We start from the raw sequence: 15338 nt of genomic DNA on the forward strand, positions 1-15338 counted from the left end.
ACACACACACACACACACTATCTTGCCAAATCAAACCTACAGGAGAGCTGGGCGGGGATTTTAAAAATTCAACTCCTTATAACATCCTCCCAGTCAGTAAGTGCCAAACAAAATTTACTTTATGCCCAACCAGGCACACCCTCTCTACAGCCGAGGTGTGACAACACTTACTTTCAGAAACTTCCTCATCAGGATATGAAGGCTAAGAATCTCAACAGGCAAAAACATGAGAAAGTGTTAAACTTTCCAGATTCAAATCCATAGATCCGACAGCACTGATTTCTAATATAACCTCCCTGACGCCGTAGGAGGGTTTTTCCTCCTGCATGACTCACATGCCAGTAAATGTGGATTGAGGATGCAGGTACAGTGGCTGGTTTGTGAAATCTGAAACCTGAGACCTTCAACTCGTGTCAAAACACTGCAGAGAATAGCAGCTAGTGTGAGCTATGGTAGCTATGCTTGTACACAGTCAGTGTACATGCATGTTTCAACATAAAAGACTACTTGTTAGGATGTAATAAATAAAGAGAAGACAGTGTTTTAACTGTCACGTCTTACATGAATAAAACATTCATTATGAGTTAAAAGAAGCAAGGTGTTTATTATAAGATGTTTAGGGATGCTAGTGATGATCATGATTTATTTCATCTAATTAAAAATTTAATCTATAAGAAATGTCAGAGAATAGAGGAAAATGCCCATTACATTTATTCAGAGGGCAAGTTAATGTGTCCAAGTCACTTGTTTTGTCTGATCAGCAGTTACCCAAAGGTATTCAATGTACAAACAATATTAAAAGAGAAAAGCATATCTTGAATAAGCTAATCTGTCATATATGCTTCACAGAGGCGTACATGACAGGATTATGATAGACGCCAGGAAGCTGAAAACGCCACTGAATATACAACACCTCTAGAGAAGTTGGTCTTTATAAATAAATATAAATAAAATGAATGTAAAAATACAAGCTCAGTATTTGACAGAAGCAGGCCAAAACTTTACATTAGCTAAATAAACCAATACCAAGTGTCTAACGGCTCTGCATAAACTGTTAGTAACAGCCACTGTATAACAAGTGAAGGAAAGATTTAAATAAACCAATTCTGCAAGGTTTCTTAACAACTTTACAATGTTAAACTTTGAGATTAGGAAAAAGTTAAATTATGATTCAAGGCTGAGAGCAAACAAAAAAGATAAAATCCTACATGAACAAAGTCAAACCAGGATGGAAGTAAAAGCATGTCACAGCAAATAGAGCAGGTTGTCATATTACCATTTTCTTTTCTGCATGCTGTCATTTCCATTCATCACAAAAGCACCAGTCTCTGAAATAATCCATAGTAGTCTACAGAGCTGCTGCTGCTGCTGCTGCTGCTCCTGCTCGATGTCTGCTGACCAAAATGAAATCCATTATGCACAGACACTTGTTTGCAGAGTGAGTGAGGACAACCTTAAGCCAGCTGGATGAGCATTCGTCAAGTCCCGCGCTGCGCTGAACTTTGATTGGTTTTCTTCTCCTTCTCTCTATGTCTCTGATTTACTGTGCTCTCTCTGCTTCTTTCTCTGTGTTTGCTCTCGCAGCACCTCAAGTGTTGGTGCTATGTGTGTCTGAGGAGGGGAACGCAACCAAGGAGACAGAAAGAGAGAGAGAGAGAGAGAGAGAGAGGGAGAGAGGGAGAGAGAAAGAGAGAGCGAGAGTAAATCTAAGTACATGCAAATTCTTAGGTTTTTATCTCTGGCACCTTCTTAACTTGTACACACACACACACACACACACACACACACACACACACACACACACACATACATACACACACCTGTTTGTTGGTATCAATTGGTCGCCTTTAAGGCAAAGGATAGTTGTATATTGACTTTTATTTTGTAGGAGCTTTTATTTTGAAATGGTTTGTTGCCTCAAGGAATGCAAGAGGTCAGTTTCTGTTAGTGGTTAGAGAAAAATGGCAGAATCACCTAACAAGCTTTCATCATCCATTGCAATCCGCATGGTAAATGCTGCAGAGGCAATGTCGTAAGTTGATAATGTTATCCCTTAACTATAATGTAAATGTAAGAGGCATATTTACAGCAAAAAGGCATTTATTGACTGTAATTAAAACGTTTATTAATATATCTTCATGGACTAAAAACGTTGTATCTTGTGTTTTGTTACAGTTTTCACTCTCTTTGTCTGTGACATGTAAAGAGCACAGTAAACAGCTAAAGAAGCTTACTACAACTCAACTCGTCATTTTCAAGAAAGTTTAGCTAGTTGAATAGCTGCAGTTACTACACTGTAGTGAAGACAACATTGAAAAGACAAAGAAGGCCGTGTGTGTACATCGTGGTAAGATGGATGGTAAACAAGCGACAGGGATTCAGTGGCTAGTAAAAGAAGTTCACGATCTTCAGCTTCATCAGCTAGCTCATTAACACGTGTTGTGCTAAAGCAGAGGCAGCTAAAGCACGCGCTACATTTGCAGACCAAGAAGCAAGAGTAAGATGAAAGAGCTGCAAAGGAGGCTGAGCTTCAAAAAGAAAAGGCAGAAAGAGAAGCGGAATATCACAAAGAGAAAGCAGCTATTGAGTTTGAATGCAGGTGGAGAAGGCAAGAAAGGATGCTGAGCTAGAAGGCTTGCTATCATGTCTGAGGCAGCAGCTGCCGAAGCTGAAGCGCTGCGTGGGAGGATGCAAGGACAACTTGTGTATAGATGAGGCAGGCCCATCAGAAAAAGAAAACTGGAGCGTACAAGTGAATATGTCCAGATCATATGACCTACACGCAGGTGAAACCCATCCACGTACCAAGTCCCTGAGGCAAGCAGGCATGAACGCTGGCTCCCTACTATCTCCACTCCCTGCAAATGAAACTATTCAAGAATATCTTACAATCCTTCCCTTCGCATGGCAGCCGCCTGTTCGTCCCAAAGAACCGCCATATGCTTATAACACTACCAACCCCGCATTAGCAAACTATGGCTGGAAATGTGCAAATGCCTTCAGCTGTTAAAGTGGAAAGTCAGATCCCCCGAAAGGGGACCAACATCGGCAAACCAACATGCGTAACACGTACTCAAACCCCGCTCGGACTTTCCTTCCACACTACACGACAGCAGCTAACCATGGAGCACCCGGAACTGAACATTGGCACAGTACTTAGCTCGTCGCGACCTGGTGAGTTCAAGTTTGTATCAATTGATGATTAAACCAGAAAACTTTCGAGCTTGGCATTCATCATAATAAATGCCACTCAAGGGCTAGGACTCACAGCTACGGAGGAGGTTAGACTTAATGACCAAATGGCTCGGTAGGGAATCCAGTGACCAAGTCAAACGTCTCCGTTCAGTGCATGTGACAAATCCTGCAGTAGCACTCAGAAAGGCTTGGGAACGTCTCCAGGAATGTTCGCCGCACCTGAAGTTATCGAAAGGTCACTTTCAACAGGCTAGATAATTTCCCAAGACTTTCAGGAAAAGAACACACAAAGCTACGTGAACTAGCCGACCTGTTAATGGAAGTGCAGGGAGCCAAGGAGGACGGCTTCCTCCCAGGCCTGTCTTACCTGGACACTGCAAGAGGGATCGAACCCATAGTTGCAAAACTGCCTTATGGTCTTCACGAAAAGTGGGTATCTGCCGTGTTAAAGCACAAGGATGAAAAATAATGGACGGTTTCCTCCATTCGAGTTTTTTGCAAGTTTTATACACTATGAGGCAAGGAAAGGAATGACCCTAGCTTTGCTCTAGCCAGTGCTTACGCAAAGCCTGAAAGGCCCTCCTTTAAAAGCAACCAAACCCCTATTTCAGTTCACAAGACAGATATCGCCTCAACACACCAAACAATCCAAGAGGTACCATTGAACCAAACAAACCTGTCCAATCATGGTAAACCTCACCCACTAAGTCGATGCAAGGCTTTTAGAGCTAAAAACCTAGAAGAAAGAAAAACCTTTCTCAAGGCAAAAGGAATCTGCTTCAAATGCTGTGGTTCAACTACTCACTTGGCGAAGGACTGTCCAGTTACGGTTAAGTGTACAGAGTGTGATAGCACTTACCATGACGCTGCTATGATCCGGGTCCTGACCTCAAGACAGGTCTCCCTCAACCTCACCACACAATGGCGGGGAGGAGACGAGAGCACCGACACCAAAGCCGTCATCAGCGCGAATTGTACCGAAGTTTGTGGAACAGGACAAGTCAGCAGGTCATGTTCAAAGATTTGCTTGGTGAAGGTATACCCAAACGTCAACCAGACAAAGCATCAAGGCCTACGCTATATTGGACGACAAAGTAATCGATCGTTAGCAAGGTCTATTTCTTTGAACTTTTCAATGTCAAGCGCAAACATATTCCTACCTTTTGAGGACGTGTTCCGGCACAGTGGAAACATTTGGACGTAGGGCTGAGAGTTTGTGGTGGAGTCACTTGACGGCAGGGTCTCAATCCCTCTCCCACCCCTTATTGAGTGCAATGACATTCTCGACAATCGGTCAGAAATCCCAACGCCAAATGCAGCTCTATGTCACCCTCACCTTCACAAGGTAGCGGAACACATCCCAGAAGTTGACCCTACAGCAGAGATTCTCTTGTTGCTCGGCAGAGATATCATTAGAGTTCACAAGGTACGGGAACAAATCAATGGTCCACACAATGCTCCATTTGCCCAACGCCTAGACCTTGGCTGGGTGCTAGTCGGAGAAGTCTGCTTGGGGCACGCACACAAGCCTACGGTCAGTACCTTCAAGACAGCTGTGCTTGACAATGGCCGCCCATCACTCCTTAGACCTTGCACCAGTTTCCTACAAGCCAAAGAAAGGTTCTTTGCGGTAGGGAGGCAAGACACATCTCTAGCAAGGTTACAGGAGAGATGTTGGACAAACTGTTTTCATCACACAGAAAACGACAATAGGTTGCATCTCATTGAAGACACAGGTGTTCTTAAAGCTTATGGACAGGGAAGTCTTCAGGGATGAATCACAAAGTTGGGTAGCCCCACTCCCATCGACAACCAAGACAATACTTACCTAACAACCGGGAACAAGCAATGCAGCGCTTTGCATCACCCAACGAAGCCTTAATGGAAGCCAGATACGCAACAACAGTTTGTAGCCTTATGGGAAAAATGTTGGAGAACGACCACGCCGAGGGTGCACCACCGCTGGAAAAAGGCGAAGAATGTTGGTTTCTGCCAACCTTGGGGTGTTCCCCACAAAAGCCGGGCAAATACGGGTGTGTTCGACTCGAGTGCTAAACATTCAGGGGTTTCGCTCAATGACGTGCTCCTCACAGGCCAGACCTGAAAAACTCACTTCTGGGAGTTCTATTGCGGTTTCGGAAGGAAAGAGTTGCTGTCCTAGCGGACATACAGCAGATGTTTCACTGCTTTGTGGTACGAGGATCACAGGAACTACCTCAGATTTCTGTGGTATAGGACAATGATGTGACCAAAGACGTCATAGACTTCAGAATGAAGGTTGTTTTTGGCACAGCCCGTCTCCTGCCATAGCATTTATGGGCTTAGAAGAGCTATCAGGGAAGGTTCCCAGAATATGGGGAAGACACAGTCAACTTTGTTAACGGCATTCTATGTTGATGATGGCCTCTATTCTACGCCAACAGATGCGGAACGCATCGACCTACTACGCAGAACCAGACTTCACTTGCAGAGTCTAACCTCCGTCTTCACAAGTTTGCCTCAAACAGTAAAGAAGTCTTGCAAGCCTTCCACCAGAAGACTGTACAGGGGCATAAAAGATGTAGACTCAGTGGAGAAGCGCACACACTCAACGGAGTCGGGTCTCCTATGGGAGATAACAGGGAAGTTCACCTCTCTGTTCAACTGATGTGAAGCGTTTACGCGCCGTGGAGTCCTCTCCACAGTACAACAGTGTTTTTGACCCCTTGGGTTTGTGGCCCCGGTCACTATCCAAGGAAGAGCCCTTCTCAGGGAACTCACGGTCGAGCTTCTGAATGGGATACACCTCTACTGCAGACAAATTGAGAAAGTGGGAGGTCTGGAGAGACTCACTCCAGGACCTCAAGCTCCTTCAAATACCAAGGGCATCACAGTAAGCTCTCTAGCCAAAGCGGTGAAAACCGAGCTTGCGTATCTGTTATGCGTCCACTAAAGCTATCGGTGCTGTGGCATACTTGAAGGTCATGCAAGAAGAAGAACAAATTCAAATTGGGTTTGTATGGGAAAGTCAAAACTGGCACCTCAGTCTGAACCAACATCCCAAGACTCGAGCTATGTGCGGCCGTCTTGGCCGTGGAAAGTCTAGGTTAATTCATGATGAACTAGATATTAAGCTGGACTCAACCAAGTTCTACAGCGCAGCAAGGTTGTTCTCGGATATCTACAACGAGAGCAAACGCTTCTACGACGTGCATAATAGAGTTCAGCGTATTCGCCAATCTACAAGACCTGAACAATGGCACTACGTGCCCACAGAGGAAAATCCCGCTGACCATGCATCACGGTCAGTTCTGCTTCCCGTCTACAAGAAACAACGTGGTTTACAGGGCCCAACTTCCTCTTCAAAACTTCTGACGAACCAGTCAAGTCTTTCGATCTCATCAAACCGGATATAGACGTAGAGATCCGTCCAGAAGTAAGGAGCTATGCACAAAGCTCAAAGAGAAAGGACTTAGCTCGGAACGCTTTCAAAGGTTCTCCAGCTTCAAGACCCTTGTTCGAGCATTGCACTCCTAATGCATATTGCAAGGTGTCAAAAACCATCAACTGGAATGACAAATGTAGGGATGGCACAAGTGTGATCTGTCCCGCACTCCAGATGAACTAAGCAAGCTAAGGAGGTCATCATCAGAGCTGTTCAGAGGAAGCATTCAAAAGAATTCGAAGCTTTGGAGACATCTATGCCAGTCCCTTTGAAACAGCACTTTATCCGCTTAGCCCAATGTTGCAGAACAATCTTATCTGCCTTGGAGGCCGGCTAAAGAATGCTAACCGGACATTGGAGAAAAGACCCGGTCATCCTCCCAAAGAAACCATGTTTTCTTACTCGTCAGACACTATCACACTGAGGTCAAACACAAGGTCGTCATCTGACGGAAGTGCTGTCCGGGCAGCAGGACTTTGGATCTTGGGTGGAAAAGGATCATCAATTCGGTCCTACAAATGCGTAACCTGTCGTAGGCTTAGAGGTAAATTCCAGCAACAACGCATGGCAACTTACGCCAGAACGCCTTAAGACCTGCCCTCCCTTACATACGTAGGTTTGGATGTCTTGGACCCTGGGTCATCTGCGCCAGACGGACAAGAGGGGGCAAGTGAGAGTAAACGGTGGGCCATAATGTTCTGCTGCATGAGCTCAGGGCTGTCCACATGAGGTCATGACTCAATGGACACATCAGGCTGCATCAACGCTTTAAGGGTTTCTTTGCAATAGAGGACCAGCCAAACAACTGAGATGGATTGCGGCACAAATTCATAGGGCCTGTAAAGAACTTGGGATGGCAAGGACCAACCAGATGTGCTGTGGCAGACGTATCTTAACCAAGAGGTGTCTTGGGAGTTCAATCCCCCGCACGCCTCACACATGGGTGGTTCTTGGGAAGTCTAATCGGTCTGGCCCGAAGAATTCTGGATTCAATGCTCCTCGAACAGTACACTGCTTACCCATGATGTCCGTGCACGCAATGGCAGAAGTCACAGCAATCTTAAATGCGAGCCCATAATCCCAGTTTCAAATATCCTGAGGATCCATTCATCTGTCACCATCAATGCTCCTAACTCAGAAAGTGGGAGTCCCTCCCCACCAGGGACTTCACAGAAAAAGACCTCCTCACAAGCAGTGGAGACAAGTTCAGTCTCTAGCCAACAGGTTCTGGAATCGTTGGAGTCGTGAGTACTGCCACCTTGCTTTGCAGAAGGAAAGGGCACAAATCCACCAAAACCTTCAGGAGGGAGACATTGTCCTTCTTAAAGACACTCAAGTAGCCCGTAACCACTGGCCGACGGCTATAATCACAAAACCTCTGGAAAGGACGGAGAGTGAGGAAGGTGGAATAAGGACTACAGTCCAGGGACTTCAAAGACTTTCCTCAGGCCAGTCTCAGAAGTTGTGTTGCTTTAGTTAAAGAAGATGTACTAAAAACACACCCATTTCCTGTTTAGAAGTAACGTGACCTCACTGAGGCCAGGCGGGGAGTTGTGCCTTTAAGGCAATAGGTATTATGTTGTATAGACTTTTATTTGTAGGAGCTTTTATTTTGAAATGGTTTTTTGTCCTCAAGAAGTCAAGAGGTCATTTCCTGTTAGGGGTAGAGAAAAATGGCAGAATCACCTAACATGCTTTCATCCATTGCAATCCGCATGGTAAATGCTGCAGAGGCAATGTCGTAAGTTGATAATGTTATCGCCTTAACATAATGTAAGTGTAAGAGGCATATTACAGCAAAAAGCATTTTATGACTGTATTAAAAACGTTTTATTTACATATATCTCATAGGACTAAACAGTTGTATCTTGTGTTTTGTTACAGTTTTCACTCTCTTTGTCTGTGACATCATGTAAAGAGCCACAGTAAACAGCTAAAGAAGCTTACTACAACTAACTCGTCATTTTCAAGAAGAGTTTAGCTAGTGAATAGCTGCAGTTATACACTGTAGTGAAGACAACATATCAATGATATATTCTTGTTAGCCGCCTAGAATACTGTAGAATAATTATAACCAGTTATTACTGTGTTTTTATTACTTTGTGATGTGTGTGGGTGTGGTGTGGTGGGTGTGTGTGTGTGTGTGTGTGTGTGTGTGTGTATTGCTTACATTGTGGGGATGTAAATCTGGTCAAACTGTCACATTATGAATCCAAAAAACTGGTGCCCACGAGGTTAATTATCAAATTGTAGGGTAAGGGGTGAGGTTAGGCATGCACTGCGTGTGGTAGAATTCATGTAAGTTGATGTAATGTCCTGTGACAAAAATGACAAAAAGAAGTTTGAGTGTGTGTTGATGTCATATTGAAGGAAGATGAAAAAAAGACTTAAATTAAACATCCAGCTAAACTTTTCTTTTCACATTTGCACAAATATATATTTGTGTTTGTTTGCTGAAAACACAGAGGATTAAACCACACATCATTAAAGCTGATTAAACAAGTGGTGGTTGATTTTTAAGAGTTTAAAAATCCATGTTGGTTGGTTAGGCTGCATCAGAAGTGAGAGTAAAAATATGTGCATGCACTAGAGTCGAGCTCTCAGTAAGTGCACACTGGAAGGCTGATTGATTCCCTCCTGATGTTCCAGAGTTTGCACAAAATACAAAAAGGATTTGGCATTTTTAGCACAAGAAGCATAAGTAAAGCATGATAATACACAGCTGGCAGTTACAACGCCACAGTTACAAATTGTTTAATATGCTCAATGCTGTCACTGTAGTAGAAAAACCACCATCCACCAACTGCTTAATTCTCCCTGTCACAAGACAATTGTGAGGACAAACTTAGTAATGGGATCTGATAATGAGAGCAAGCAAAAAAGTGAGAAGAGATGTATCTGCCATGAAGAAAATTACTATATAATTTAAAATACAGTATATCCTCACAAAACATCATATTATTCACAAACCGCTTACATACAAGTACAGCACAAACAATAAAAACATCAGGAAAACACTCCAGCTGAAGAGACAGAAAAGGGAATGGCTGGATGAGGAAAGGTGAGGGGAGAAAAAGTGAGAGTGGGGGAAAAGTGTTCAACCCAATAAGGGGGTTCTATTTGGTTAAACATCATACTGACTGAAGCTGCAGTGAGACGGTAGCAAGAATATCTCGTCTCTGCATGTTTGACCGGGTCATGTCAAAGTGGAGACAAAGATTGATAGTGAGGTCACTCTCTCTTTCTCTCTCTCTGACCCAACAGCTACATTAGCATTCATTTGGAGTCGTGTTTCTGGCCACCTGGTGGGTGTTAAGTGTAATATTCACTCTCCTTTTAGCTCTGCTTTTGATCTCCACCAACTCCTGAGGGAATTAGTTGGCTCTTCAGCTGCTAAATGCTCTACTATGTTCACCAGCAAGTTGCAAACTTTGTCTGCCATTTGGTGCCGAGCAGGCAGCATACAGTACAGTCACCTGCAGCTGAAAACAAAGCTATGAGAGTAATGAAAGTGAATTAAAACTGTAACGTTGCAGGCAGGAAAACTAAAACAATGAGCTGAGAGATGCTAAAGCACTGCTTAAGGCTTTCTTTGTGTTGCTATGACCGTCCCCTTTCACAAGCAAGCAATCTAGGTTCACTGTTAACTGTTTTAATTTAATTGTTGAAAAAGAGCAGCTTTAATCTGTTTCCCAATTCTATAATACATACCAACAGTCTACATATATTCATTGTTATGGTACATTGTAGTATTTTTGCCGTTACGACAGCTGTGAAAGCCACAAAGAAACAGCAAGAAAAAATGTTTTTTAACCAACATTTGCAATTCATTGTACAGTACTGCAGCTGTAAGTATACTGTTCCTCTTCCATTTTCTTTGTGCATTTATTGTGTGAGAATGGTGTCCTTCAACAGCACACTTCAGGCAAATGAAGTATGCTGACATCTTCAACTGTGCTTCAATTTGATACTTTTCCAGTATGAACACATTACATACTCAAAACAATAGAATTAGCATGTAACACAAAATAGGGACATACTGATAATCATCATATGTTAGCATATACTGTATAATATTTAGTTTATTTATGGCTGCTTGTGTTTAACACTAGTGCATTTGACAATCTTGGCTCATGTTGTTAAATATAAAAATATTTAAATTAATTAATCAACTAATTGTTTCTGCACTAATGGGTGCTGAAACTATGATATCATATTATCATAATAAATATCAGTTGCTCGTAAGCTGGCAACTGAACAACCTATTCATCATAATGTATTTGAGAGTAGCGTGCCCTCTGCCACAACTTCTGCAGTTGAGAACAAGCCAGAGGAAAACCATGTATGTTGTTATTGTCATATACTGGAGCCCCCCCCCCCCCCCCCCCCCCCCCCCCCCCTCTGGCGCTCCTCCAGGCTGTTAATGCACTGATTCCACTGGGTGACAAGGCTAATGTGCAAAATCCACAAAGGGACAAAAAAAGGGGAAAAGAGAGGGAGAACAAGAGGAAAAAGTGTCAAGGAAGCATGGGTAAGAAAGAGCAACATTGCGTGTGTGCATGCGTGCGTGCGTGTGTGCATGCATGCTTGCTTGCGTGCGTGCGTGAATGCTTGCGTGCGTACGTGCGTGCATGCTTGCATGCGTGCGTGCGTGCATGCCTGTGTGTGTGTGTGACATGATGTCAGTGTTATTAGGCTTGAGCAGAGTGAACATGTCCTCGCCAGAGGAGAGAAGCTGTTGATTCGACTGGTTGCAGCCAAGGCCTTGTTGTCCTTGTCCTCATCTCTCTCTCTCTCTCAATCCCCTTCTTACTCACTCCCCTCACTCCATTTCACTCATACATATTATAAACCGGATTTAACTTAATCCCAAATCTCTGCCCCTACTGTTTTGCTTCTTTGTCAAGTTGTCATTGTGAATTACAATCTGCACAGAACCTTCTGTCCTGGTTAAAAATAAACATTTAACAAAAATAAATCCATGAAATTCTGTGTGTGTGTGTGTGGTGTGTGTTGTGTGTGTGTGTGTGTGTGTGTGTGTGTGTGTGTGTGTGTGTGTGTGTGTGTGTCCTTAGAAATTCACTGTTCACCCTAGCAGAGGATGACAACCGCTTCACTGTGACACACACTCATAGGAGGGAGGACATGTGAGGTTCAGATAAAGATCACTGCTGAAATAAAAATTTAATAGCTACTATATTAGCTACTTGTTATGAATTGATACTATAAATAAAATTGAATTGAATTATATGTTACTTTTCATATTGGTGCTGCATCCACATATCTTTAGTTCAGGGTTACAAATTTCTCCAAAACAGTGCATGCTAACTGCACTGTAGCTGCACTGTTTGCACTACTCAGTTGGAAACAGTGCAAACACTACAGCTAGATTTGACTATGAAATCAGGAACAACTTGCTAATTAAAAAAAATTCCCGAAAGATTTTCGATTTCACTCTCACTGCACTAAAAGGGCAAAAAATGACATCTCACATAGGATAAAACATACTATAATAAGTAGTTGCACGTAGTGTTTGGTTTGTATCTGACATTTATTTATCCCAACTGTGAATGTCTGTGCACCATTAACCAGAGATTTAAAAACAATAAAAACAAGACTGCCGCTCTGAATGTAACACTGGCTTTACTGTATTTGGAAGCAGCACTGTCAATGTAAGAGTGTCACAGAGGTTTAAAAGGTGTGTGCATGTTCATGAGTACCAGTACTTTGTTACAATAGCCTTAATGGAACAGAGTGTTTAGAAGCTGCTAATCCCAACCAGTGATGGAAACAAATGCACCTCATGCCTTGGCCTTCTATTTTTGCCTCCAGCATCCTCAGCACTTCAAGCATGCATCGTCCTGAACCCTGGCTTAGGCAGCTAGCACCTCATTACCATTTTGTAAAGCAGTTAACATAGCCTGGGATGCATTTTCTCCAGGGAGCAGGCAGGAGTGAAAGCTGGGCTGCACAGGAAATTCATATAATTTGCATTTACAGAAGCAATTGGCTAAGGCTGATGAAAAAATGGGCACTAACAAATCCATATTGGTTAATCCCTAGTCAGATTACTGAGTGAAAAGTCAAATTCAGTATCAGGGTGCAGTGATTGTCAAACCATATGGAGAAAAAAGTACATATATTATGACAATATGAAAAGAATTTGGCTCTAACTCGATCTGAAAACCTTCAGTCCTGTAATCAGTGGTCAGTGGACAAGAAAAAACTGAAAAACCCCTTGGTTTCTCTGCTGGAGAAGTGCACTTCTTCTGCACTGCTACATCCACATTGGCTTTCACCCAAGCAGCAACCATCACAGTTGGTTATTTTAATGTCAATCCAAATAGCAAGATGCATTACCAGTAATAACCACTAGATACTGGCTTAAAAAAAAACACCTCCATGTGTTATCCCACCTCACTTCCTTTCAGGCTTCATGCTGTTTTCTTACTCCAAACAGGCAAATTCAACTTCAGCTTAGTACAGTAACACAATAAGTGAGCTACTGAAGACCCTATAGATTACATGTGTTGACTCACGTTGCAAATGTGCAGACAGGAATGTCATCATTATGGTTGTGACAACCATGTGACATACAAAACTGTTCAGTATTCCACTGGGTGCTATTATTATACCACATCAATGGTCAAACCAGTGAGGGCACAACAGTGGGCTACCAGAAAACTCGAACAGTTGGGGTCTTTTAACAAACTGACCCAAAAGATCCAGGCACTTACTTTACAGTGACAGCTCTGGGTTGAGAGAGACAAATCTACCAAATGGGGGAGTGAAGGAGAGGCGTCTATTTTGGCCCAACTGTATAACCTCTCACAGCCTCTTCTGGAGCTGACCCTGCTGGTCATAAATCACCATAAGCTGTTTGGGTCACTCTCAATGAACTGCAAGGCTGGCTGGATTTTTTTAAAACATATTGTTTTCACAGAGATATGTGTAACTGTTTATGTGTCTGACTGAAATATGACGACAACAGTAGCCGGATGGACAAACAATATAGACAGGCAGGCATGACAGAAAACTGGGACATTGATTAATGAGAATGAAGACAACCTAAATTGATTAAAAGAAAAAAGAAGACAGACAGTCAAGACATTCCTCTTCTGATTGATATTCCTATAACATGCTACAGTACATTAAAGGTGCTCTAAGCGATGTCCCGCGTGCTTTAGGCTAGAACATTTGTTGTCACATCCAGCCAACATCTCCTCACTATCTGCGAGCTGCCTGCCCCAAGAACACACTGTAAAAAAAAAAAACACGTCTCTGTAGACAGCCCAGGGTCTACAAATGGCAACAAAAACAAATTGTGCCCACCTGCACCACGAAGCATACACACACACAGTGTTCCAGCCAACAACCGACAAGAAGGATTTGGGGGTGGGGGTTGGGGGGGTTAGTGCACGGAAGCACAGAACGGACAGAATGAGGAGGAGGGAGGGGCATACTAGTCTCGTTTTGTTTGAAAGTACTTCTAACATCAGCAAGAAGTAACGTCACCCAACATCGCTTCGAGCACCTTTAATGACCAAGAATGTAGTCAGTCCATAGTCTTGACCAAGTTCTAGCCTGTGAGGTGAGGTCTTATGGATTTATGTTTAACTGATTAAGTGCATATTCATTAAACTTGTTATAATACCACGACTCCCAGATGATTCACATGCAACCCTGGCCTTGACTGTCAAGTCACAGCAGGTCTGGAGAAAAAATTTAAAAAAGCCATTTCACTAGCAAACTGAAGCGGAAGAACGGAGTCTCATTTTCCTGTGGTGCATTGTCCTATGGTTTCTGTAAATAAACAAGACCTTAAGCCATGCCAGCAACTTTGTAAGATACTTTGCAGCTTAGGCTGACGGGAATGTCATTAGTATTGTATTGGTCATAAACCAAATTTTGGATAAATTACAATTTTGTCTATTCAACCAATAGGTAAAGTCATAAAATTCCTTCTCTGAACTTCATGAATGCACATACAAAATGTCATAGCAATCCATTCAGTAGATTTTAAGATATTTCAGTCTGGACCAATATGGTGGTTAGACCAACAGTCTATCAGACCAACACCATCCCTAGAGCCATGCTGAGTGTAGCTAAAAAGCACTTCTCAAAGATACTGGAGATTCAGTGAGGCACGGTTCATCTGAATATTGACTGAATATTCATTGACTGAATAAACAAAATGGTAAAACTAGTGTGACAATGGGCACTCCCAATAGCCTTTGCTAAACATCTTGAAAGAAGTAATATTCTTTTGAAAATCCTCCAACACCTTTTAGACACTGGGTTAGAGATTTGCTAACTTCTCTGGTATTGGAGAAAATCAACACCCTACTTTGTCATGTCTTTTCTAAGATACTTATTGAAAAGTACTGGAAGACTGAATTCTAAATTTTCTCTGTTGATTTTATGTTACTTTCTTTCCTTCATATTGTTTTTTCTGTGTCTCTATATGTTTGTGTGGCTATGTATGAAAACAATTAAATATATCAACACAAATCTCAAAATATGTGACAACATGCACTGTAAGCACATTTGACAAGTTTGGATAAAAACCTCTAAGGTCACTCTTATTATCAAAAAAAACAAACCAAACATTAACTTTACTTTACATGATAAAGTATGGTCCTGTTATACACCGTGGATGTCAAGCTGTCAATGTGTAGAGCAATGTTTCCCAAACTTAGGGTCGGGACCCAAAATGGGT

The 15338-nt window shown here is 42.6% G+C and overlaps 1 protein-coding gene across 2 annotated transcripts in view; it reads right to left on the minus strand.

The window, feature by feature from the left end:
- LOC116692377 (uncharacterized) overlaps window positions 1-1612 on the minus strand; it is a 26119-nt gene extending 24507 nt beyond the window's left edge. Inside the window, exon 1 of one of the 2 annotated variants that reach the window (XM_032520636.1) lies at window positions 1277-1610. In XM_032520636.1, coding sequence (XP_032376527.1) covers window positions 1277-1279 — 3 coding nt within the window. In that variant the 5' untranslated portion in view covers window positions 1280-1610. Of the gene's footprint in view, window positions 1-1276 lie in introns of both variants that reach the window. The other variant, XM_032520637.1, reaches the window with a different exon arrangement.
- Between the last annotated feature and the right edge of the window lie 13726 nt (window positions 1613-15338).

This window comes from Etheostoma spectabile, chromosome 7 (genome assembly GCF_008692095.1).
Source record: "Etheostoma spectabile isolate EspeVRDwgs_2016 chromosome 7, UIUC_Espe_1.0, whole genome shotgun sequence".
Classification (NCBI taxonomy): Eukaryota; Metazoa; Chordata; class Actinopteri; order Perciformes; family Percidae; genus Etheostoma; species Etheostoma spectabile.